At 42.9% G+C, this 26,499-nt stretch overlaps 2 protein-coding genes across 2 annotated transcripts in view; both read right to left on the bottom strand.

Annotated features, from left to right (window-relative positions):
• LOC308290648 (deoxynucleoside triphosphate triphosphohydrolase SAMHD1-like) overlaps nt 1-26,499 on the bottom strand; it is a gene marked incomplete at its 3' end in the record, with an annotated part of 439,146 nt that overhangs the window by 282,066 nt on the left and 130,581 nt on the right. The window lies entirely within an intron of this gene.
• On the bottom strand, nt 766-24,082 carry ggt7 (gamma-glutamyltransferase 7; the record flags this gene model as incomplete). The annotated part of the gene is made up of 16 exons (XM_080733870.1): nt 766-935; nt 1,906-2,143; nt 2,322-2,463; nt 3,001-3,153; nt 3,306-3,394; nt 3,714-3,841; nt 4,700-4,787; nt 6,392-6,585; nt 8,592-8,665; nt 11,658-11,725; nt 12,350-12,467; nt 13,216-13,367; nt 14,318-14,550; nt 19,369-19,663; nt 22,190-22,395; nt 24,058-24,082. The coding sequence occupies 16 exons, from the start codon at nt 24,080-24,082 to the stop codon at nt 766-768; spliced, it is 2,373 nt and encodes a 790-aa protein (XP_080589996.1).

The following is a 26,499-nucleotide window of genomic DNA, read 5'->3' as shown; positions in this document are numbered from 1 at the left end:
CGTCACATTTGATATAAACACGCCCCTTTTGGTGCAAACCCTACGTTTTGGGGTCCAAAACCGAAGCCTTCTCTTGCACCAAACTGGACCGTTTCATGGAATTTAAGAGCTTCTTCAAATGTCAATGAGAGGTAGACGTTTCGTTTGGCTTGCCTTGAACTTTGAACGTTTAATTTACATGATTAGGCAGAGGCTTTTCTTAGCAAAGCTCAATCTTAAAATGTTGTCAAATGGAACTCGGTAGGAAGCTCATTTTGGTAAACGAGAGGCTCAGATTGGGCGACTGACGTCATCCAGGAGACTTGTGGAACCTCTCCTCTGATGTGACGTCTTTACCATCATGTCAAAGAAAAAAAAACATGACGATTGTCTTGCCTTCACGGCTGCCTCAGTCAACTCAGATGAGATGATTTTGTATTTTTCATTTTTTAAAGTGGCAGACAAGCCTTTCTAGCAGCACTTCTCCTCACTACGTATTTTCATCCACTCAAGACTTTTAAAAAATAATGCCCTTCTTTACCGTCCCAAGGATAGGTAATACTTACTACCAGTCTACCACTCCTACTGTACTTCCCTTTACACCTGACTTAGACTGAATTACGCACCGGTGGTGTCCCACACCAAAGATGGTCTAACAAACATCTACAAGCTTTGTCAGCTTGCAGATTGGCCGCCTCATCTTCGGGGCAAAGACACAATGCACAGCAAAGTATAAATCAGGTTTTTAACCAACCAACCAACCATCACATCCCGGTCTAGGCTAGACTAGTTCATGGTCATGGTCAGGGCGGAGGCGTCGGCGCTGCGGGGGTCGTGCACTCCGATGATGAGGTCGTTGGTTCTCCTGGTTCCCTCCACCAGCGAGAGGACGTCGATTCTCTCCACCTTGTGACCTCTGGCCTGCAACATCTCTACGTCCTGCTCTAGAAACTCAGCTGGAGTGGAGGAGAGAGAGAGAGAGGTGTGGAAGTGGATAACTTTAGTTTTTGGTAAAAAATAAATAATTAACTTCACATTGGGGCCTTTTCCACCAGCAAAGAACCGGTTCCAGAACCAGTGCCGGTTCAACTTTCTTGGAACCTTGGTTCGTTCTTGCGAACCGGCTTGCTTTTCCACCAGATTGAACCAGAGGAACCAAGGATTTTGTGGTTCCCGTTCGGAACCAACTTTTATGGTTCAGAACCAACTCCGGTTCTCGGTGGAAAAGCTCACCTCTGGCTCATCCCATAGGCGGGAGAAAGAACCAGAACCGGGTCTTTCCCGGTGGAAAATGCCCCATTGAGACAGACTTCACAATGAAAGACAGAGAGAAAGACACACACACACACACACACACACACACACACACACACACACACACACACACACACACACACACACACACACACACACACACACACACACACACACACACACACACACACACACACACACACACACACACACACACACACACACACTTAATAGGTCATCATATCAGTATCAGCAATATCGACCTTAAAAAATGCAACATCGCATCGAACTGATATTTTATTTCATAATATTTATGTTTGAATGTGAATCTGAAAAAAGCCTTCTGTGATGATGAAGGCTGCTGATTCAAATCAATCAGTGTTTACTACTACATTTAAATAGTTAGAACTAATATGTGCATCACTAGGCCTAATACATTTGGTAATTAGAATACACTGTTTTTTAGGAGTCTGCATCTGTACCCAGAATCCCAATAACCACATAACAAGTGTAAGGTAAAACCTAATGGAAACTTGTATCGCAACATAAGGTCAATTTGACCATGCAATTAACCGGCAATCGGATATCAGCTAAAAATCTCAATATCGAGCAAGCCCAACATACGACGGAGCAGACTCCACGACAACGGCGAGCTCTAAAGGAAATACTTACAGTCCACGAGGAGCGTGTTGGGCTGCAGCTGTGGGTGGAGTCTACCGTACGCCAAACTGTCACTCAGGTTCTTGCGGGAGGACAGGACGTTCATCAGCACCTGGGTGATGCCACTGAGTGATCGATCTCCATTGGAGGAACCCAGGGCAGCGTACGTGCCACACACGCCCACCGCAGGCCGCACCGCTGTGGGCATCAGGAAGGACAAGGGCCTCTTCCCTCCCTGGAGGTTGTTATGCTACAGAGAGACAAGAGACGGGAGGAAATAAATAAGTACAACACATAGATATTAGTTCTATAAACAGCCAAGATGCTGCAGATAATTTAACTTAAATCTTAAGGTGAAATCTCAGACAAATGAGTGACAAAAGCAAAGAAAAAATGACATAAAACAAAATGCAAAAGTCTTTCATTACTGGATTAGACGGAGAAGCATCTTGTGTTTTGTTGGGAGAAGCATCTTGTGTTTTGTTGGGCCAAGAGAAGTCCAGAATCTGGCTGTTCAGCAACACCCCCGATGGAGTCACTATCCCACTGCCGAAGGGCTGATTTAAAGAGCTAGAAATGTGAAAAAGAAAAGAAAAACCTTAAGAACATTGTCAAAAACTATTCCACAGTACTGTCATTTCCAAATAATCTTGGGCTGTCTTTGAGATTTGTATGACAGTGGTTCTCAAAGTGGGGTCCCCAGCAAAATCTGACAACTAACAATCATTTTAACCACTTAATCCATGTTTAGGTATAAGAAATAGAAGAACTACAAGCTTGCACATCTGCCATTTATGGCAGATTAAAATCTTGTCCCCCTGCCTGCCTATTGATAGCTTTAAGTGGAGATTGACAGGAAACACGAAGAGAGAGAGAGAGAGATGGGGAGAGAGATGCAGTAAAGATCGCCGGGAGCGGGACTCGAACAGGCTACATTAGACTCCAATCTTCTGGGGGTCCCTCTCACAAAACCTTTTTCAGATGGGGGGTCCTCGGGCAAAATACATATCAGTTTGGGGCCGGGCCCTCCTTGGCATGAAAAGGATTGAGAACCACTGCTGTATATAATGTAAATAGACCAATAATAACTTTGTAGCGTAGCGTTACCTCATGACGGACACTATGAAGTCATCTGGTCCCATGACCATGACCTGGCTGGCCGTTGAGCCCTCCTCCAGGGCGAAGGAGGGACCATAGTGACTGGCGGGGAACGCCTGAGAGTCATCGATCATCTGACGGAGCAGGGAGGCCCTGGATTTACTGTGGGGATCAAACAAAGGACCGTGGTTTCAAAGCAAAGTCTCTCAACAACATATTAAAGGATATTTTTTACCCAAGGTGCTTTTCATTACATTCAGCCATGCAAGGCCTGATACTAAATAAGTTTGAGAATGACTGGAATAGAAACATACCTCAGCATCTGCGTGACCGTCTCTGACACAGACGTTTCATACAGGGGGTCTCCTAGGCCACTCGCCAGGGCCAGAGCTATCTTCACAGACTGAGAGAGAGCCAAACAAAAACAAGTGTCAAGTGTATACTGTACACCCATAAAGCTGATATTACAGTGGTTCTCTAACTAAGGCCCGGGGACCCCCAGGGGTCCTCGAAGGGGGTTCCAGGGGGTCCCCAGCTAAAATGAGTTTAACCAAAATAGACATTTTCAAAACCTTAAAAGAAAAGTTTGTGAAAAATCATCTCCTGTTGTGGAATCCCTGACAAAATCCTTTTGAAATAGGGGTCCGTGGCCACCTAATACGTATCAATTTGAGGGGAGTCCTTGACATGAAAATGTTTGAAAAATCACTGCATTGCAGTACCTCTGCAATCCAGTGGTAGGTGCTGTTGCGTGGCATCTCCCTGGTGATGTTGTAGCCCTCCAAGATGTTGAGAGCAGTGATGAGGGCAACGCCCGCATGAGGCGCTGGCGCTGCCATCACATGGTGACCTGCACAACATGAAGGGAAGCAATGTGTTGAAGTAAGAGCAAAGAAAATGCCAAGGAGCAAGGACACACTGGCTGGCACGGGTCACTGACACAGGGTTTTATGTCTTATGCCTTGACAATTAGGCAGTGTCCAAACAATCACAAAAAGTACATTGTCTCTGTCAGGTGGAAACCTAATCATATGTCCAAAACTGTTACTTTTCAGGATTCAAAACCAGAAAAGTACAAGCCGAAAACAAAGCATTTCGAGCTTGAAGATCTGCTACTTGAAATGCTTGTGTGTGATGCTGTAGTATTAGGGGTTTCGTTTGTACTTTTTCTGCAAAGCACCTGTGCTTCATTTTTGCTCTGTAAAGCACTTTTGAGCTGCATGTCATGTAAAGTGCAAGACAGCAACTAAATATAAATTCAGCTTTCTGGAAACGTTGAACAGAAATAAACAAGTGGAGCTGCAGAACCAGTGTCACAGACTATAGTTTGTCCAAACAATCAAAGCATTCATTTCCCACAGAGGAAACCGATGGATTGTGCACTCGGAAATCATGCCCAGAGGGCTTAATATACACAGATGCACTGAGCAAGATGTGGGTGTAATCGCTCCAACCCTCTGCATAGGAAAAGTGACACTGATGACTTCTTCAATCGTTAAGTATGTTCTATCCTGGGTGCTCTGCCAAAAAAAGAGCAGAGCACTGAGAAGCGATGCTGGGCAGAAGAGTGCTGTGCTAATACCAATGAAATGCACGGCAGAAAAATGCTGGCATCTCCAAAAAACACTTTCTGCACAGCCCCTTAAAAGTCAAGTCAATTTATCTGCTCAGTGCCAAACACAATAAAAGTTGATCTCATGCTGTATACCTTGATAGATGATCTCTGCTGGCTGCTGTAAGATGGTGCTGTAGTTTTTAAAGTCCTCCTCCGTCAGCACTCCTCCTCTGGCCTGCACCTGTTAAAGAATGCATGGTGTTTGGAGTGACAAACAGACCAGACCTATCCATCCTTCCATCTGCTTCTATGGACCGACAGCTTGGAATAAACTCCCACTACACCTAAGACAGGCAGCCTCGGTGGCTAGCTTTAAAGCACAGCTCAAGAACCATTTCTTTACTCTTGCTTTTAGCTGAATCTTTTAATCCCTGTGCTGCTATCGACGTCCGCACTGCTCTGAAATTGTTCTTCAATGTTCTATGCTTTTATTTTTTCTTGCTTTATTGTAATCATTTTAATTATTTCTTTTTTATGTATTTTTTATTTTATTTAACTTTTTCTCTGTTTTATGCTCTGTAAAGCACTTTGAGCTGCATTTCATGTCATGAAAGGTGCTATACAAATAAAGTTTTATTATTATTATTATCCTGAGGACATGGATCCTGAGGACATGGCCTAAAAATGTTGTTTAACCCATTTAAGACCTGAGGCCATTCAAGAAATGCCTTCTAAATCAGAAGTTCTTGTGCCAATTATTACATAATTGCAATCATCGCAATTATTTGAGTGACCATTAATCGTCATGTACAGTAAAATGTCATAATCGTGAGAGCAAAAATAATAAGAAAAATCACTTACAGAGCTACATTTAAATTAATTTGTTGAGTTTTGTCTACGGCCTTAGAAACAGCTTCAGTAACCCTAACCCAGATTTAGAGAGCGTAGTACTGAAACTGAACACCCGTGTAAGTTTTGAACAATAGACCTTCCTGAGACTGTCACACCTCTCTCAGAGGCACAATTAGAGCATACTGCTGACATACACAAAAATGGAAGAGCACAAAGCACTCTGCTTGAGGCAAAACACGACCAGGCAGCTAGCTCAGATTAACACATCAACTGAATAGTCAGTCCAACGATGCTGCCGACTTCAGCTATTCATTATATTGGGACTTGATTGACAGACAATTTAGGTTAAATTAGTCAATTAGTCAGCGTTCGTACATGGGAAAACATTGCCGAAAAGGCAAACATCTAGAAAGGCAGTATGTTATAATAGCTTGTCGCATAACATGTTGCTTATGGGCCCATAGGAACAAAGGTTGTCCCTCCCCTTTCCTGAAAAGTAGCAGATCTACAAGCTCTAAGCTTCCACCGTGGACTGAAGACTCACCTCTTCAGACTCCACCTAAACCCAAAGCACTACTGTTAACACTTCCCTTCCCTCGATGACCACACATGAAGTTAGATAGTATTTTTTAGGTTTTAGAAAGGTGCGTGGTCTACCTATGTTTTTGTTTTTCTAGATTGATATTCCTATGCATTTGTTGTATTGCTGTTGATGTTCTGACATATTGTCTTGCTTATTATATTGATGCTTATTGTAAGTCGCTTTGGATTAAAAGCGTCTGACAAATGCCTAAATTGTAAGCATATCGCTTCACAAGCTTATAGATCTGCTACTTTTGTGTGACCCTGTGGTACGGTTAAGTAGGGCATTCGTTTACGAAAAAACTTTAAATATTGACATAGAGAGGTTTCTGCCCGACAGCAACAGATTATACAGTATTCATGACTGCTTGCTTTTATATAAATTACAGATGACGACAGTGAGGTTCTTACGGCTGCAGCCATTTCGTGCGTCAGGTTCCCGCCGTAGAAGTCAGCGATCCCACTGGCCGCGACAGTATCCAAGATGGCCGCCAGGTCCAGGCGCCTGCTGAACAGGCCGGGGAGCGGGGCCTGACCGTTGGGGAGGAACAGGTCCCGGAACGCGTCCGACACGTTCTGCTCCTTAGCTCTGGCTAGAGCCTCAGCTAGAGAGAGAGAGAGAGAGACACATTCTGGTCCATTATTTAATGCTTTATTGAAAAATAGCAGTTCAAAGCGTGACACCGAGTGCCACGCTGCGAACTTGTAGATCTGCTATTCTTTTTTAATTGTGATTTTCTTTTTACAAGTGTTTGAATATATCTTTTTAAAAGCGAACATTTGTAACTCAAATATTTGCTTCTGGGTGGTCCCTGGAACAACATATTTTGAGATGGGGGTCCGTGGCCAAATACATGTAATTTTGGGGTTCCTTGACATGAAAAGGTTTGAGAACCACTGATTTAGAAGACATTTATAGAATCGGGTCAAAAATATTCAAAGACTTGTTCACGATTTTTCAAAAATAGCAGATCTGCAAGCTCGCAGTGCTGTGAGCTTGTATACAGTATCTGCTATTTTTGAGCGGTGGTAGACCACTCCATAGCATGGCCGTGTGTGTATCCGTGTATGTATCCGTGTATGTATGTGTGTATGTAGCCTGAACTACCACTCAGTGACCAGAGAGGGTGCTCTTGAGTCTAGTCTGAGCATCAACTGCAATATTCTCTCTCTCTCTCTCTCACACACACACACACACACACGCACACGCACACACACGCACGCACGCACGCACACACACACACACACACAACCACCGCTCAGTTCACACGGGTGTGATTTTTAATAGTTCCCTCCTTTCTTCTCCTTTAACTCTAGCTAGAGCCTCAGCTAGAGAGAGGATGAGAGCACACATGATGAGCTCACGCCTTGACTGTATAAATAATACACATTTATATAACACTAGGGCCATCCGGGACAACGCTCCACACAGCCCAGACTCTTCTCCTCCTCTGGCTCCCAAACTGTGGAACTAACTCAGTCCCCATTGCAGTCAGAACAGCAGTGAGTGCTGCAGACTCGCTCGCAATCTTCAGCCGTAATCTGAAGCCTCACCTCTTCAGACCCCACCTTAGCCCACGTGGCACTTTCCCTATAGCCTTGACGACCTTGCAGGCTTATGCAAAGGTTAAAATGTGATCTAGATAGAATGTTATGTAGACAGACGTCAGGTTCATTTGTAGACCTGGCATCCTATAGTTTGTATGGTTTCAATGTACAGATTATCATTCTTTTGATATTATAATCAGGGGTCCCACACATCTTTACCAATTCATTTCCAAAACCTTTCCAAAACCTTTCCAGAATATTTAACCCGATTTCCAGGACTACATAACAATAATTCAGCTCAATAACGAGTCGCTTACTCCTACTGTATGTGCAATGCCCAAAGACAGGTAGTGTATGCCAGTGGTTCTCAACCTTTTCAGGCCGTGACCCCCGAAATAATCATATGTGAACTGGGGACCCCGGCACCCTGACGAGCACTAAGAGTTGAGGAATTTTGTATAAAACTGTTCTATTGTGTTGCGAGGCGTTGTGAGCATGTAGATCGGCTATTTTCACAATTTCTGCCTCTAATATTTGACAACTTGGCCCATGTTTAATTTGTCATTTCAGAGGTATTAACAAAATCAATAACCAAAGACAAGGCATAGCTATTTTATTCAACGTTTTCAGGCCAAGGACCCCTTAGTTGAGAGAGAGATGAAGCAGGGACCCCCACAACCTTTCCATATAGTTTCATTGTTTGACAGCCCAATCATCAGTGCATTTTGGATTCATGTCAATTAGTTTTTTCAGATATTTAACCACTTCAGCCGTCATTACCTAATAAACTTGACCTTTTACTCTGTACTTGGTCTGCTCTTTTCCCCCTCTACACCAAAACTCTTTGCCGAAAATAGCCGATCTACAAGCTCACAACGCCTCGCAGTGAGCTTGTAGATCTGCCATTTTGGCTACAGTTCTCATAATATGGACACTAGGGTTCAAGTTGTTAATATAAAAAGGATTGGACGATTTGGAGGACCCCCTGTAGTAACTCTGAGGACCCCCTAGGGGTCCCGGACCCCTGCTCTACAATTTGTTCTGAGTTGCGTTTTTTACTTACCCAGATCATGAGTCACATTAAAGCCATTTCTGGCCACGTCGGCTGCCATGGTAACCACATCTCTCCATGGCATCCTGTGGAACACAAGACGTCACAAAGGCTGAGGAACACGGTGACGTTTCAGAACAAGGTGACATTCACAGCTCTGGCGCTTTTCAACCCTTTTCCAGTCATGGTCCATTATTTATTTGGCATCTGAGCCACGGACACCATTTGATGAGATTTAGCGTCTCAGACCCAAGACTGCATTGACGTTGGTTGGCATAACAGACAGAGGTTTATCAAAATAACAATTCTTCTACATTCTAGTTTCATGTTACACTCAAGAGTTAAAGATCTATAAGGGTCCATTTGGTTTCCAACTCTCCATCATTTAGCTGGGGACCACCTGGAGCCTCCTCAAGGACCACTGGTGGTCCCCGGACCACTGGTTGAAAACCACTACGTAAAGCCAGTGGTTCCCATACTTTTCAGGCCGCGACCCCACAAACACTCATATTTGAACTGGAGACCCTGACAAGCACTTGGAATAGTAGCAGTTGAGGCATCCCATTTTTGCTTGACTCTGTTCCACAGATAAATATTGTGAAAATAGCCGATCTGCTCGCTATTGTGCAAAACCTTGTATCTCCAGGATGTTTTGTTACATAAGTTAAGACTTACTACTTCGTAGTGACAGCAGGGAAAATAGCCGATATAGAAACTATAGATCTGCCATTTTTTTAACATTTATGTTGGTTGTATAAATATATCGAACACATTTTTTTTTTGTCCTTTTCCTGAAAAAGTTTCCGCCCGACAGTGACGTTAATTCTTGTGACGTTAATTATTTTGTACCAGTCAGGCAAAGAGTGTTAAAGCTTCCACACAATGGTCGTAACAGCTGTGATCCGGGAAACCGTGATAATTATGGAGCATGCGAGTAATAATTGCACCCCGATACTGAACAGGAAAAGGGACCAAACACAGTGGTAGTCTTGGGAACACAGCTAATAACGTCTAACTTTGGAAATAGATAGCCCTTTTAACTCTGTCTGAACACTGACATCATGCCGTCTGTCCCACAGAGAGTCTGTTGGATGAAGCTGGACGGAGGATACAAGAGCAGCTGTGCAGACAGAGAGAGAGAGCAGTGCCCTTGCTGTGACTTTATACACAGCATCCTTCTGTCAAAATGATGCAATTAAAAACACGCAGTGGCTGCTCAGGGGAAGGGGAGAAGAGAGATCCCAGGGTCATGACTGCACAAAGTTCTCTTTCCAAAAGGGATAAAAAGGGGCTTTGACAAAACGGTGTCAGCGATTTTATTTTAAAGGTCTTGGTGGACAGTTACTGTTATTTTTCTACCCCGGTTTAGTCATCAAGTCGGAGGCACTGCTGCCAGGAATTCACCCTTTGTCAAGTCCTGCCCGTTGTCCCTCCCCTCTTCGCACCCATTGGTTGCTATGTCTTGGTGGGACAAAAGTCCTTTCTCACCATCCACTACCATTGAAATTCAGTTGCTTCTTATTGTTATTCTGTGTATTCAATTCTCATTTTAAACTTTGTTTCAGTAAAAGGAGCCTCTCAGGAGCAGTATAGTGACTGGGCAAAAATGATGTTTAGCAAATTCAACATAAAAAAAGGCAGAACCAGGGCGGGACAAGGCATGAAGAGTCTACTGGTTGGTCAGTCAGGGACCAATCAGAAGGCTGACAATTGATTGATTGATTGATTGAAGAATTTATTAGAAGTTTGCAATAGAAAAAAGTACAGTTTCATGACAGTACAAATCACTGGTACAAGGTCAACTAAAAGGAGATCCTAGAAAGCCGAGGCTTATTTCCACAGGAACCACACTTTAAGTATCTCATATAACATTGAAAGACAGACGGATAGAACATAGTACTTTATCTAGGATAATATCAGTTTCAAAAGCATAACATCAAATACAAAAGGCAGAATACAAAGAAAAAGGGGGGGGGGGAGCATGGGGGCTTAGTCTATTTACAAGTCACGGGTAGCTGCTGTCTGAAGGTGACTTTTCATACCAATTTTGAAGGAGGCTAGGGATTTGCTCTCCTTTAGGGCTTGTGGAAGGGCGTTCCACATGTTGATGGTATAGCAGGAGAACGAGTTAGCGCCTTGTTTAGTGTGAATTGTACCTGGACCTCTGTCTTCCGGTTAAATTCTCCCGGCGGAAGTAGCACCGTTTCATGCCGTTTCAGCCTATGGTTGTAACCAGGCTTTTCACTTCGCAGATGAGTAAAGCCTGGCTACGCAAGGCTACTATTAGCCTATGCCACCAAATAAACAATTCTTAAGTTTCCCCCACCAAGCTACTAACAGCAGGTCTGCTTGCTCAAGATGAGATTGAATTTTGACCTTCAAGCTGCACCACTTCCATCAACCAGTAGAAGAGCAGAGAGACCAAATAAAACCAATTTCGGACCACATTTGTGTTATACAGATTGGTGTTTAACCCATTTAGGCCTAGAATTATTGAATGCTTTAGCAATTGAAAAATAGCAGATCTACAAGCTCACAGCGCGGCAAAGAGTGTCGCGCTGCGAGCTTGTAGATCTGCTATTTTTGAAAAAGATGTGCAAATCTTTGAATATATGTATTTTTAAAGCGAACATTTGTAACTTAAATTCTGCTCAGGGGGGTCCATGGAACTAGATATTTTGAGATGGGGGTCTGTGGCCAAATAAACATCAGTTTGGGGGTCCTTCACATGAAAAGGTTTGAGAACCACTGACATAGTAGTCTCTCAAAAACAGAGCTCTGAGCTCCAGTTAAGTGAAAAGGACCTTTTCTTTGACGATGGTTGGCCAGATTGCTGACATAGAAACATAGGTTTCTATGTCATAATCTTAGAAGGATTCAAAAGACACTTATAGAATCGGGTCAAAATTCGAATTTTCAAGATTTTTCAAAAATAGCAGATCTACAAGCTCGCAGCGCGGCACTCGGTGCCGCGCTGTGAGCTTGTATATCTGCTATTTTTCAATAGTTAAAGCATAAAATAATGATACACAATAATGTGTACCTGTTCTAAATGGGTAAAAAGGGTTTTTCCAGTACCTTCCGTAAAGCTGGTGTGCTTGGTGCATGCCACTGAGCATGCCCGGGACTCCGACCAGCAGCCCGGGCTGAAACACAACAGTAGATAATGAATGAATGACCTTTATTTATACAGCACACTTCACAGCACGAATGCACATAGTGCTTTACAGTCAGATACACAGTTAAAAAGTAAGCTATAATAATAATTATACCTACATCATCACATCTCCCACAATTCTAGGACAAGAGTCTTCAACAGGGGGTCCGGGACCCCCTAGTTACTACAGGGGGTCTTCCAGATCTTTGTGTGATAGAAACATTTTTTTTCTCTTTTTTTATATTAACCACTCAAACCCTAGCGTCCATATTCTGAGAACTTTAGCCGAAAATAGCAGATCTACAAGCTCACAACACCTCGCGCTGTGAAGCACACTAAGTACAGAGTGAAAGGTCAAGTGTATTAAGTATTGACGGTTCAAGTGGTTAGATATCTGAAAACACAAATTGAAAAAAATACACTGATTGTGCTGTCAAACGATGAAACTACTGTATATGGAATCTATGAAAAGGCTGTGGGGGTCCCTGCTTCATCTCTCGCGCAACTAAGGGGTCCTTGGCCCTGAAAACGTTGAAGAACCCTGTTCTAGGGATGTAAAACAGAATGTGTCATCACAATGTAGCAGCTTTAAAGGGAACAAACAAGGCCTTACCTTAAGATCCAGGTTGGCCTGGACCATGTTCTCGTCGATGGCCGAGGGGGCCGTCTCCCTGAAGTCAATGACCTTGGTTTCGTTCTTACGGATGTCGTGTACCAGCATGACCCCTCCACTGTGTAAGATATTAAACATGCTGTTAAGTTAAAACTCATTCACTGCCAGAGTAAATACATAAATAATCCAGCTCCTGCCAGCAAAATCAGCGTTTTCCTTATAGTCCAGGGGAGTTTTTTCCTGCAAGAAATATCTAAAGAATTACTTTTGTTTTTATATAAAAGTTGATCGGCAGGGAACCCCCTAGTTAAATTGTTGATCAGGCAGTTGACTGGCAGGGACTATGTTAACCAAAGCAGGCTGCATATTCCATTTGTATAATAATTATGTCATGTCATGCCAAAAATCTTTTCATGGATGGATGAACATTTTCGTAAAAAGCTTAAAATACTTTTGCTACTATCATCAAACTATCATACAAGTATAAAATAGGGTCATTCACTTGGTGCATTCTAGTTGCCGGCGAAAATAAAGATGTGGATTAATTAATTAATTAATCAATTAATACTTGGCTGTTGAAGTGTAAATATGAGTCTATGTGCAGGGCGTGAGCCCTTGTGCTCAGCTACTACCCTGGGTAAATATAGATTCATGATAAGACGATGTGGTGCGCTGGTACAGGGGCTGCACCGCGACTCAACGTGTCATGTACTGTATGCCTTGATGTGTTACAAATGTTTGTATATATGTTTTGAATACATGGCTGCTGTGTCGTAAGACACATTTCAGTGTGAACTGACAATAAAGTACTATATCATATCATATCATATCATATGTGTATGATTTGTGTGCTTCCTGTTGCTCACCCTCCGATGCCAGAGGTGTGAGGGTGGATGATGCCCAGGCAGAGGGCAGCGGTGATGGCAGCGTCTACACTGGAGCCTTGCATCTCCAGGACATCAAAGCCCAGAGACGTACACTTGGCCACGTCGGTCACCACTGCTCCCTGCTTGAAGATCTGTGAAAAGGACAAGGGAAAATAAATGGTGATACAGACTCCTTAACCCCATGAAACGTATTCATGTGGAGCAAAAAGAACAGGACAGTCCTTTGTATAGTGAAAGCTCAAAAGAGCTTCGAGCTTGCCCAGCAAGCACGGTCAGGACCCGGACCAATCAGTGACGTCTCGATTGGGGCCAGATCAAGTCAAACCATGACTAGTCAGATCTGGCCTAGAATATCACCTGATTTCAACCAACATAAATCCTGCCCACGAAAACGGACGTCCTGGATTAATCAGAGAGGGTCCGATCGAGGCCAGATAAATATCATAACTAGTCAGATATGTCCCAGAATATAAAAACGTATATGTTCATATTTCAACTAACATTACAAACAATAACAATAATCCTATAGTCCATGTGACGTCCTAGTAATGACGTCAAGATCATCCCCATATGGGCTGTGATCTGACGTTCTGAACGTCACTGGAGTCACCGGAGGACATTATCATAACGTACTATTAATAAATAATCAATACTATTTTTGAATGTGAATAAACAGTTGCGGACATCTGAGGTTTCCACCCGACAGACTATATAGAGTTTGATGTGGTTTGTATTTGTCTTTTCTTTCTTTCTGCAAGAAGCTTCAGAACAAGATCATTGTTCTCCTATAAACTGCTAAAATACATAAAATAATTAGTGCAAAGAATTATAAATAAATCTAAATAAATCCTAAAACTAGAAGAATTCATGCCATAAAAAACAAGCATAATCGGATAAAACACATTTTGCCTGCTCTTAGGAAATTGGGTTCCAAGAAAGAAAATCCAAAGCAAGCTTGTTGATTCTGGCAAGTTTGGAAAATAAATGAAATGGTAAAAACCGGACACATCGTCTGCATAGTAGCCGTTACTGATGTAATAATAAAAAATAAAAATAAGAAGTCAAACAATGACAGACAGACCTGTGGGTCTCCGAAGTAAATCTGCACGATGAGAGCCATGGTGACTGCCATGGCGAAGGTGAAACAGGCCGTGATGATGACGGTCAGCCCGTCTCGCTGGCAGGCGCAGCCCCCCGCCAGGGGGTCTCTGGTGGTCTCCTGCAGGGGAGAGATGTCATGGCTGGCCAGGTCCGAGGCGGAGGAGGGCAGGCGCTGCAGGCGGCCGGGTGCAGAGTTCATGAACAGGTCAGGGTCTGGAACAAACACAAAACAGGTCAAAGGACATAGGAATGACAATGAGGTAGGGATGGGACGATAAGCGATATTATCGTTTATCGTGTTATAAGCTATATTATCGTTTATCGTGATAAAAAACACTCACAATAAATGTATCGTGGAGATTTAATTCATCGTGAAATTGTCCTCCATCATGCACTGGGATCAATACACCTTTTATTTGCCAAGCTGCATATCCGGTACCATTTAAACCCTCTATTGGTAAAACGTACTTATAATATAATATACGTACTTGATAGTCTTTTTTTCACTACATCAACGTGTTGCGAGCTTGTAAATCTGCTATTTTTTGGCAAATGTTCCGCCCCAGGACAATGGATTTTGATCGTAAATCACGATTTCTTTTGCCACAATAATCAAGTGATATGAAATGTTCATATCGTCCCATCCTACAATGACACAGTGCACTAAACAGCATCAAATACTAAATGATAGCACTGGCTACTACAGTACCCCTTTGTAATAGAGCTTAAAAACAACAACAGCATTAATAATAGCCTATCTACAAGTTCACAATGCATTTTCAAATTGTTTGTGTGTTTGAAAACTGAAACCGACAGACATGACATGCCCAGAATAGTCACACCAGGGTTAAAGTGGTCAAATTGGGACAATAATGTTAAGAACTGACATTTGAAAGATTCTTTTTGCCAGTCTGTGTGTGCCCATGTGCAGCTAATCTTGGACATGGACACTGCCAGTAGGCCAAGGAAGGAAGACACTCAAACCCTTTCCAAATGGGCCTTATGGTGGCGCTATACCAGGATACCAGCATTAGGTTTTGAACTGTACTGTAGGTCGTACAATTCAAACTCCATTTTGCATTTTCTTCAAACAATCATTTTGTTGCCTGGATATTTTGTCCAAAGCTCACACACAAATTGCCACACATCTGGAAGTCATGTGATATTATAGATTGATTGACTGATTGATTGAATACTTTATTAGCAGTTCACATACAAAAATCACACCCGTGTGAAGTGGAGCTGTGTGTGTGTGTGTGTGTGTGTGTGTGTGTGTGTGTGTGTGTGTGTGTGTGTGTGTGTGTGTGTGGATCATGTGTACCGATTTTTGTGACATTTGAAGAAAATATGTAGGAAAAGGAGCAAAAAGTGTGTTTTGGAGAAAATTCAAGATGGCGGAAAATCTATCATGGCGCAAATGGGCGTGGCCTATATGGGGAGATGCGTCATGACCCAAGGAATCCAGGGAAAAAATATTTTTAATTTTCCGACCTACGGTTCAAGAGTTACAGGCCAAAACGTAAAGTGGGGTGTTATGGCGCCACCATGCGGCCAAATGACACAATTATTTTTTATTTAATCCTTGAAATCATTATGAACCTCCTCTCCAAGTCTTGAAACTCTAGCCCCTATGGTTTGCGAGAGACAAATAATTGAATGTGAGTTTTTGCGATTCCCATTATAAGTCAATGGGGAAAATTAATTCACTAATAAATTAATATCAATTAAACTATTGAACCTTTCTCTTAGCAAGTTACTAGCCCACGATTCCCGAGTAAGCCGGTCGATTTGACATATGGCGCGAGTGTGTGGTGGCAAAACTGTGGGACTAGTAGCGTGCCGAAGTTTAGGAAGTTCAGGCTACATACAGACACACACACACACAGACAGACAGACACACAGACAGACCCACACGGCCACGTATAGGGAGCCTGTGCTTCACACAGCTCCAAAAAGGTACATGACGATAAACATACTAGATCAGGCTAAAGCTTAGGCATGGCACTGGCAACTCCATCTGACGTCAACATCAATGGCCAGTAACAGTCATTTCCAACAGTGAGGCAGGCTATTGATAGAAAACTCTCACAAGGCAAAGTGCATCATCATTTAAACATCAACTAGAATTTCTCCAAGACCAACATTCAGCATTTCACTTTCAAATGCAGTCTCCAAGTTCTGTTATACAATGTGTATATCAATAATTGATATTCTCTCCAATTCAGCATGCAACATTCAGCACCGTGGATAGCATCAGGGTCAGAGAGGAGGAGAGAGAACTATGCCTTTTATTTGCTGTAGGGATTGTACAGGAAAAGAAACAGGCTGTTCCAGTATTCAATCAAATGACTGCCAAGGGTAATTTTTTGACCTTTGGGATACACAAATAAGTCGGTGTGTCCAAACGATTTGTTAAAGGGGTACTATCACCTAAAGGGGTTGAGTGGCAGATTACACTGTGACATGAGCTTCTCTGAAAACGGTCTGAAACAGGCTGAAGCTCATGTCAGTGTAATCTGCCCCTCGCCCCCCAACAACAGCTGACCAGTACAGTAAGTAGTCATACAGTCAGACAGTCAGACTATACAGACAATTCTAAAAGTGAGCATAAGCTACTGCATTTTATGTCACGTGAATTGCACAAACTTCTGTGCGTGTATAACGCGAGAATCAGTCGAGTCTGTGAAAAATCAGGTACACCATCTCTGTATCTGCCTTGTCACAGACAGGGCCCTTGTGTCCCTTTTATGACCATATAGGAAGATCTTTGTCTGTCTGTCTGTCTGTCTGTCTGTCTGTCTCACTTTTATGGCCATGGAGATCCCTGATGTCATCTATATTACATCACATAGTGACATCATAGAGTATTACGATAACACTGCACTACCCTGCCCTGTCCTGACAAGACAACGGTTACAATGGTGCTCTGACAACAGGTACAGCAGGCGACACGTAAGCAGAGGGGCTCGTGTTCCCAGCAGGCATCGAACTAAAAGGAACGAAAAATGTACGGAAGGTCTACCTTAGGATGAGAAATCAATGCATTCCAATAAATACAACCACAGGCTTTCAATCCATCAAGGGTAACAAGACCTCTCGGGGCGCCCGCTGGCCTGGTGGTCAAGGCGCATACCACATACTAGGCAGTGATGCCTGCTGGCGTCGCCGGTTCGATTCCCGATCCGGACGACCTTTGCCACATGTCATTCCCCATCTCTCTCCCCATTTCCTGTCAGTCTACTATCCTATCAAAGGCATAAAAAGCCCAAAAACACATCTTAAAAAAAAAAAAAAAAAGGGTAACAAGACCTCAAATAAATTGACAAATTCAGTCAGAGATTTGACCACAGTCAATCTACTGTCCTCCATCCCCTATTATATAGTCCTCCCCATAATGTACCTCCTGTTCTCACCCACTTGTATTTGAATGTGATGAAGATGCCTTCCTTCTCCAACATTATCCATCATAATACTTCCATATTGGCCTGGACCGCTGGCCTTGAGGTCCAGGCACCTAGGCTGCAATGCTATATCCTGACACGGTGTTGAGGGTTCGAGTACAACCCCCACGTTCAATTAAAGGGTCATCTGAATCTCGCACCCCAAATTTGGGACCGTTCGGTCTATCACTCACTCCCAGAGTTATGCCCCGCCCGGACAGTGATTTGCAGTGATTTGCGTTGTGAGCATGTAGATCTGCTATTTTCACAATACTTATCTGTGGAACCAAGTCACATTTAACGCAATCTGGCTAGCCATCGTCAAAGAAAAGGGAACGCCCACTCGGGTTGTCCCTCTTCCAGTAGCTATAGCTACAGACTCTGTCTCGAGAGAATGCATTTAACATGCATTCTTTAACTGGTGGTCCCCAGTTCATAAATTATGTTTATTTTGGGGGTCACAGCCTAAAAGGGTTTGAGAACCCCTGAGCTATAAGCAAAGGTGTGGCAGCTGTAAATATTGCCATACCCAAATGATGCCTCTGCCGTAGCCTGTGTGCTGTATTGACAGACAAATGTCATTTCCCTAGCAGCCAGCTTTCTCAGGTCCTGACATCTTATACACAGCCATGGATAGGCAATCCAGCCTGACGGCCAGGGCTTCTTTTAGTCCCTTTTCTGTCTCCTTTTCAATTGCCCCCACACCTCTGCTATAGCATCACGTAGGCCCACCACCACCACATAGCGGTGGGTGACATGGACAAAACATCAAATATCACAATAATTTGACCAAACACCTCGATATCTATGGTGTGGCGATGATATTGTATTTTTGACGATATCATTTTTTCCCCCAAAAATATTAGACATGTCTGTTCAAAATCTTCAAATACGAACAGACATGTTCTGTTCAAATGCGAAAATTCACGCAAATATGTCATAGGCTATCACGATATCACGATATCCAACCATAGCCTCTAGTCTCATAGTCTAGATCATGGGTCTTTAAAAGGTGGTCCGGGACCCCTAGGGGGTCCTCAGAGTTACGACAGGGGGTCCTCTAAATCTTTTTTATATTAACCACTTGAACCCTAGCGTCCATATCCTGATAACTTTAGCCAAAAATAGCAGATCTACAAGCTCACAACGCCTCACGCATCGAGGCGTTGTGAGCTTGTAGATCGGTTGTTTTTGGCAACAAGCTTTGGTGTATTGGGGGAAAAAGAGCAGATTAAGTACACAGTGAAAGGTCAAGTTTATTAAGTATTGCGGTTCAAATGGTTCAATATCTGAAAACACAAATTGACATGAATCCAAAATACACTGACGATTGTGCTGTCAAACGATGAAACTACTCTATATGGAATCTATGAAAAGGTTCTGGTGGTCCCTGCTTCATCTCTCTCTCTCTCTCAGCTAAGGGGTCCTTGGCCTGAAAAGTTGAAGACCCCTGGTGTAGATATTAGGCTGTATATCGATATATCGCTGACTGCCCAGCCCTGAATGATGTTACCTCCACTATGAGTCCACTTCAACAACAAACACCTGACAACAAAACAAACATAAACAACGTATTCTCTCCAACTCTGACCTGTGTCCTGCTCGCTCAGAAAGTGCTCGTCGTTGATCATGCGGGAGGAGGATCTGTTGATCACTGTGCTGCTGTTGCTGTCGTCCTGGCCTGGCGGAGAGGCGGGCAGCCTGGGGAAGCTGGTGATGCTCATGTAGTCAACAGGAGAGTAGCCTCCACCCAGGATGATGGCATCTGGGTGGGCATGGTGGGCATCCTTCTCGGATCCCCCACCTCCACCACCAGAATGCCCCTCGGCCCCAGGGTGGTCCGCGGTGGGACTGAACATCACCACCACTTTAACTCCTCCGTCCGTCTATTAAACCTCAGTAAAAAACTAACGCTGGTGAATGCTAACCTGGTGAAAGTTAACCTGGCTGGTCGGACCAACGGGAGGTCGGAATTATGAGCGGATCCCCAAATATTACGCAATGGAATGAATGAAATGACACAGTTCAGCCAGGGCGTAGACTAGTAGGTCAAGATTCAAGTTATGCGACGATCAATCGCATGTTTCGTTTCTTTTTAAAGAAGCTGTTAGTTAACGCTTTATAGCTGTTATTTAAGGCTTATAATATGTCACGGAACGGATCGGTAGCCTATCGGTTCGTTCCAACGCGGCTGTTGTTGGCCGGGTATGATGTCGCATTTCTCAGCCTCTCCTCCTCAAAGGCTGATCCGTGACACCTGCAGAGGAGAAGACACGTCAGTGTTTCCCCCTCCCAAGAAGCAACGATCACAAAAAGTGCAAAAGCCTAGAATTAAACTGGAACAAATCCAATAAATCCCTGCGTCCCCTGTCTAACCTAACCTACGTAGGCGACTGCACTGAAGCCAGACAAGCAGACAGCTTGGTATGCGGCGGCTTGATACAAATCTAGATACAATGAATCCATGTAACATTATTGACGCAACATTGTTTCCATCTTATATAACTATATGTATTCATTGATTGAAGCCGCAACAGTTTGAGGACAACATCACAACAACCTCCAAGAATGACTAATTCTATGCGTATTTATTTATTCATAGAGGTTCGCTGGCGTTCAGTCGCGTCGTGTTATGAATTTATGATTCATATATAGCGTCATCTGTCTCCATCTATAAACAATCGTAGCAGATAAAACATGCGCCGCCATGGCGTTATTACTTACCGCCTCGTTGAAAAGAAGTGTCAGTGATCTAATCATGTATCCTGACCTGCCGGAACACTGAACTGAAAGCCACCTATCTATGGAGTTATGTACCACAGAGCAGGTGCCTGAGGTGGGGAATCTCTCTGCTCCATCAACACAACAGAGAGCCTCCTGGTTGTTCAGTGGATCCCATCCCACCGCGACGTCACACAATGTCAGCGTTTTAAAGGAACAGTTCGGATATTTTAAACCAGGGGCCAAGGACCCCTTAGTTGAGAGAGAGATGAAGCAGCCAACCAGGGACCCCCACAACCTTTTCAGAGATTCCATATAGTTTCATTTTTTGACAGCACAATCATCAGTGTATTTTGGATTCACGTCAATTTGTCTTTTCAGATATTTAAACACTTTAACTTGTCAATACATAATAAAGTTGACCTTGTACCTCACTATGTACTTTGTCTGCTCTTTTTCCCCCTCTACACCAAACCTCTTTGACAAAAATAGCCGATCTACAAGCTCACAACGCCTCGAGCTTGTAGATCTGCAATTTTTGGCTAAAGTTTGTCCGAATAAGGACACTAGGGTTCACGTGGTTAATATAAAAAAGGAGAACAAAGTTTTGGAGGACCCCCTGTAGTAACTCTGAGGACCCCCTAGGGGTCCCGGACCCCCTGTTGAAGACATGTTTTAAACCACTTGATTCCCTGTGAATTCTGGGCATCATGTCATCATCAGTGATAGGCCAGCGAGGGGAGGCTCTCTCCATTCCGACATGCCGCCACTCCTACAGTGACTTCTTATTGTCGGAGTGGCGACACTCCCATGGGCCTAAGGTTTAGGGTTAGGGTTAGAGATAGGGTTAGTGTCGGAATGGAGACATGTCGGAAAGGAGACATGTCGGAGTGGAGAGACTGAACCGCCAGTGAGTCATTTCTCAACCTGTGTCCGACTCCAACCCACCCAAAAAACAAGATTTTAATAATAATATTAAATAATATTATACCTATCTGATCACTTAGACGAGGGAGGCAGACAGTAGGCTATATAGTCTATACCAGGGGTGTCCAATTTATTTTCAAAGGGGGCCACATTAGAAACTATTAAAACACCCAAGGGCCGACTACATCCTGACATGTACTTTCGGTTGGGCCAAAACAAAGTCAATTTTTTTTATTTAACTATCACATCATCAATATTTAAAATCAATGGTCCTTTGTCAGGTGTCTACTCTGAACAAAACACATTTCACAGCCTTTTTTCACATTAGCAAATGAAACCAAACGTGCAAGGTAAAAAAGAAATACAATGAAATGGCCTTTCTTGTCCCTTGATCCCTTCAGAATGAGACAAGGCCAGGGCCCCAGCTACATTATTTGATAGTCATACTCATAGCCTTGGATCAAGACAATAATTTGCTTACGTATCATAAGCAAATGTCAAACTGGATCAAATACAGCTATGTCTTCTAGTCTTCATCAAAGGCTATTATAGGAACCAAGTTAGGGCGCTTACAGGTCTGTTACTGCAAGAGTGAACAAATGGAACAAGATGGACCCCCTCAATTTGGTTCCAGAAGGGGTTTGTGATTAAGATCCACATGCTACAAAACTACTCCAGGAGGAAGAAGTCAAACCTGTGTGTGACACTGGTGGTCTTGGACTTGGAACTCTGTGGTGCATTTGGGCACCGCTGCCGTTGGGTACCTCCATGATGCCAGCCTGAAAGCCTGCCGTGCACCCATTGGGTACCTCCAGGATGCCAGCCTGAAAGCCTGCCATGTACCCATTGGGTACCTCCATGATGCCAGCCTGAAAGCCTGCCATGCACCCATTGGGTACCTCCAGGATGCCAGCCTGAAAGCCTGCCGTGCACCATTTGGGTACCTCCATGCCAGTCTGACCTACTGACACTGAGAAAAATGACGCAAGTGTTCATTGATTCAGGCAAACAATGAAATATGAAATATAGGAAAATGTACCGGTATATCTATCTTACTGGGGAACTGTTGCCCACTCCCTCCCTCTCCATCTGAGTTATGCCAGCCAGTGGTTCTCAAAGTGGATTCCAGATTCCTTTGTAAGGGGCTTCTAAATTGACCCTTACAAAGTCTGTAACTCTGACTGTACACAAATGGAACCACAGGTCTGTTTGGTTCCATTTGGGTCAGTGTATTTTCCGGCCGTTTGCTGTTCAGTTTTATTTGTGTTAACTTTTAATTCAGAATACAGTCCAAAACAGTCCAAAACGTCCCTTTTCTGAATGCTGTTTGGAAGTGGCAAAACAAAACTTAGAATTAGGTATTGTAAGAACAAAATGAGACCCGGTTCGAGCTTCTCGTTGCTGTGGTTCAAAACAGAATGCTGGTCCTCCAGCTGTACTCGAGAAAAAGCAATCGGTTTTGATACACACTGAGAGATGGGATTTATGGCTCTTTGGAGTGAGCCGGATCTCTGGGATCCGTTCCTTTCAAAGAGCCGTTCAAAAGACTGTCTCGTTCTAGTTAGTAGTTACTCTGTAGATCTTTATTATAATTACAAATAACTTCAAACCTATATACATTTATTTCGGACATATAAAGGTACATAGCTGCCATTTGAAAAATAGCCGATCTACAAGCTCACAATGTGTCGCATTGTGAGCTTGTAGATCGGCTATTTTCAAATGCTTTTTCAAAATTTTTACTCATTGGAAAACCTGTGATTATATTATAATCATTATAATACAATATAAATTTGTATTACAACTATCCTAAATTATAATACACTATAATGGATTATAACAGTGATTATAATACAATATAAAGTATTAATGTATTACTATGATAATTATAATACACTATAATAGATTATAAAAGTGGTTATGACACAATAGAGTACATACCTGCCATTTGAAAAATAGCCGATCTACAAGCTCACAATGCGTCACATTGTGAGCTTGTAGATCGGCTATTTTTCAAATGGCAGCTATGTACCTTTATATGTCCGAAATAAATGTATGTAGGTTTGAAGTTATTTGTAATTATAATAAAGATCTACAGAGTAACTACTAACTAGAATGAGACAGTCTTTTGAACGGCTCTTTGAAAGGAACGGATCCCAGAGATCCGGCTCACTCCAAAGAGCCATAAATCCCATCTCTCAGTGTGTATCAAAACCGATTGCTTTTTCTCGAGTACAGCTGGAGGACCAGCATTCTGTTTTGAACCACAGCAACGAGAAGCTCGAACCGGGTCTCATTTTGTTCTTACAATACCTAATTCTAAGTTTTGTTTTGCCACTTCCAAACAGCATTCATAAACGGGCCGTTTTGGACTGTTTTGGACTGTATTCTGAATTAAAAGTTAACACAAATAAAACTGAACCGCAAACGGCCGGAAAATACACTGACCCATTTGTATACTGTCAGAGCTAATGGGAGACCTCCACATGTTGAAGTTTAATAACCATTGGGTTGTTGTTATCTCCCCATTGACTAACACTGTCTATAACCCTAACCCTGACCTTAGTAGGACTAATGGGATGTCGGACTGTCAAGATTTTCCCATTATGATTATTATACAACATCATCTTACCTGACTGCATGGGTGACTGGTCCATTATAATGTGTGGGTAAGGCGCTCACCCTAAAGACCCAATAAACCTGTTTGCATGATGGCAGCCATGCTTGACATAAACAGAAGGGGAACGTCACTTCCTGTACAGGTGTTACCAATTACAGGTGTTACTAATTAAGGCTCTGATCCATTCAAGCCAGGTCAAACAGGGTGCTGCTGCTGCTGCTGCTGCTTGTGCATGTTGGCTCACTGGAAAGACCTTTCTGGGATGGTTTTAGAGTGATGTTTGAGGGAAGTTGAGAACCAAGAGACGAGGTATAGGGCTGAGAACACTCCCAGGCATCACAAGGGGGTGAGGGGGACAGAGGCCTTCTTATAAATGTGTGTAAAACCTGCACATAGGGTTGACATTTGCTTTGGCCATGTAAACATATGTTTTCTCATGCCAATAAAGCTCCTTTGAATGAAAATGTACATTTCTGTCAGTATGGCTGCCTATAACCACATGAATAATAGGCGAACATTCAGCCATAATAGCAGAGCTTGTAAATCGGCTATTTTCATCGAAGAGATTTGGTGTAGAGGGAGGAAAGGAGGAATTATAGGCAAAGAATAGACCAGTGGTTCTCAACCTTTTCAGGCCACAGGCCCCAAAATATTCATAATTGAACTGGGGACCCCCATCCAAACGGTCTTATTATTTTTAATTGTACCTTTAGAAATGTGCAGATACCCTGTATACACTCTTACTGTTGAGTGAGAAAACAATGTTGCACATAATCTGGGGACCCCCCTGGCCCGCAGGGGTCCCGGACCCACAGTTTGAGAACCACTGGTACATATAGAGCGTGCCTGGGGGGCACCCCGGGTCAACAACAGTATAGGGTTTTAAGTGGTTAAAAGTGATTAAAGTTACCGTGACGCTCTCTTTGTTATGATGTGTCCTTTGTGGACGGGGAAGCTGAAGAACAGGTTTTTAGTATTCTAGGTTATATCTACTCTACTCTGGTTACCTGTGCCCTTCCTGTAGGCTACCTTCTTCCTCTTTTTATGCTTAATCTCGGGTAACCACAAAAACCACACCGACAGGTTATACATAGGTATGTAGAATTTGTCTATCTACATTGTAGATACATTGTAGATAGACAAATACAGTGTGGTGGAAGAAGTATGTGTGTATAGGTAAATAATATAGAGATACCAAAATGTAGAAATGACTCCATTACAGTACAAATAAAAGTCCTCAGCTGTCAGAAGGTTACTTGAGTAAAAGTATTGGCAGCAAAATATACGTACAGCATCACCAGTACTGATTGATTGATTGATTGATTGATTGATTGATTGATTGATTGAAGAGTTTATTAGCATTTTGCAATAGAAAAAAGTACAGTTTCATGACAGCACAAATCACTGGTACACGGGCAACTAAAAGGAGATCCTAGTAGGTTTTATGGCTTTTTTACACAGGAACCACTTATATGTATCTCATATAACATTGAAAGACAGATGGATAGAACATGGTACTTTACATAGGATAACATCATTTACAAAAGCAGAAAATGGGAGAAAAGGGGGGGGGGGTGGAAACATGGGGGCTTAGTCTATTTACATGTCTCGAGTAGCAGCCGCCTCAAGGTGACTCCTTTAAGGCTTGCGGAAGCGTGTTCCACATGTTGGTGATATATGGAACAGAGCTGCTACCTTTAAATGCATTTTGAGAAGAAATAATGCTGCTATTTGTTCGAAAAGCTTTATACCCTGTACATGATATAAAATGTCACAATGCGACATAGCTGTTTATACAATGCTGTACCCCCTCCAACTGTATATATGTTCCCCATTTTCAACTGTTTTTATTTTATTTGTGACACTTGCTTTGGCAATGTAAACGTATGTTTTCTCATGCCAATAAAGCTCCTTTGAATTTGAATTTGATACAACAGGAGAACGAATTAGAGCCTTTTATAGTGTTAAATCTGGGTTGAACATGATTAGTGGAGCTGCCTCTGGTTGTTGTGATCGTGACCTTTAGGAAGTAGTTTGTCAGGTACATAAGGGTATCTTGGTGTAGTGTATCTCGTACCAGGCCCATTCATTATGCAGAATGACCCATTTTACAAGCAACCCATATAACTCCTGGTTTATACTTTGTTGCACGCTGGTGTGGCATAGCAAAAATAGTCAATCTACTCTATAGCTCATATGATAGCGCTGTCATACAGTGAGCTTGTATAGGTCTTAATCGTCTCTATCGGGAGGAAAACCTCATATTCCAAAACTGTTACTTTTCGAGATTCAAATTCAAAAACAGCAAAAGTAGCAGATACAACCTTGAACCTTTTTTATGCCAATAACATGTTTCATGTTGTGGACCCCTAGGTGATCCTCAGAGTTACCAAAAAAGGGGGTCCTCCAAATCTGTGAGTGATAGAAAGTTTTTTCTCCTATTTTTATATTAAC

The sequence above is a fragment of the Nannobrachium achirus genome, assembly GCF_963921795.1.
Source record: "Nannobrachium achirus genome assembly, chromosome: 9".
Lineage (NCBI taxonomy): Eukaryota > Metazoa > Chordata > Actinopteri > Myctophiformes > Myctophidae > Nannobrachium > Nannobrachium achirus.
Note: the sequence above shows the minus strand (reverse complement) of the source record. Positions and strands in the feature narration are given on the sequence as shown.